The 751-nt window shown below is 63.1% G+C and overlaps 1 protein-coding gene across 1 annotated transcript in view; it reads left to right on the plus strand.

Annotated features, from left to right (window-relative positions):
• The window catches only part of LOC102774464 (zinc finger protein 135), a 16,072-nt gene that overhangs the window by 2,978 nt on the left and 12,343 nt on the right, over nt 1-751 (plus strand). Inside the window, exon 3 of the mRNA XM_015560796.1 lies at nt 340-746. Coding sequence (XP_015416282.1) covers nt 340-746 — 407 coding nt within the window. The remainder of the gene's footprint in view (nt 1-339; nt 747-751) is intronic.

The raw sequence follows: 751 nt of genomic DNA on the forward strand, positions 1-751 counted from the left end.
CACTTAAGTGATATAAAGTCTAATCACTGGGTTGTCCACCCAAAACTAATAAACTACCGGTACGGGTATTGTATGTCAGCTGTGAGTGGAAAAGTAAAAGCTATTTAAAGTTTAGAAACAAACAAACATACGCAAACGTCGCTTTCCGCCCGTGCTCTGGGCGGCCGCCCCGCCCGGAGGGGCCTGGACATGGGGCCGGAGGATGGGTGAGGGCAGCGGTGGGTGCAGCCGGGCACTGGCGTTGGCATCAGAGCGGACCTCGGCCTGGGGGGGCGGGGGGCGGGGTGCAGGCCGACTCCCCTGTTCCTTCCCGGCCTCATCAGCTCTGCTTTCTTCCAGGCTGGGACCCGGGACCTGAAGGGCCCGCGCCGCCCGCGGGGCAGGTCCTTCCTGAGGAAGCGCCGTCCGGCGTCACGGAACTGCATATTGTCACTTACAGATTCACAAAAACAGACGCGGCCGGCCCCCCGCCCGAGAAGCCCTACAAGTGCGCGGACTGCGGCAAGGCCTTCAACCACAACGCGCACCTGACGGTGCACAAGCGCATCCACACCGGGGAGCGGCCGTACACGTGCAAGGAGTGCGGCAAGGCCTTCAGCCAGAACTCCTCGCTGGTGCAGCACGAGCGCATCCACACGGGCGACAAGCCCTACAAGTGCGCCGAGTGCGGCAAGTCCTTCTGCCACAGCACGCACCTCACCGTGCACCGCCGCATCCACACGGGCGAGAAGCCCTACGCCTGCGAGGCCTG

Source organism: Myotis davidii, unplaced genomic scaffold, assembly GCF_000327345.1.
Source record: "Myotis davidii unplaced genomic scaffold, ASM32734v1 scaffold936, whole genome shotgun sequence".
In the NCBI taxonomy this organism is placed as follows: domain Eukaryota; kingdom Metazoa; phylum Chordata; class Mammalia; order Chiroptera; family Vespertilionidae; genus Myotis; species Myotis davidii.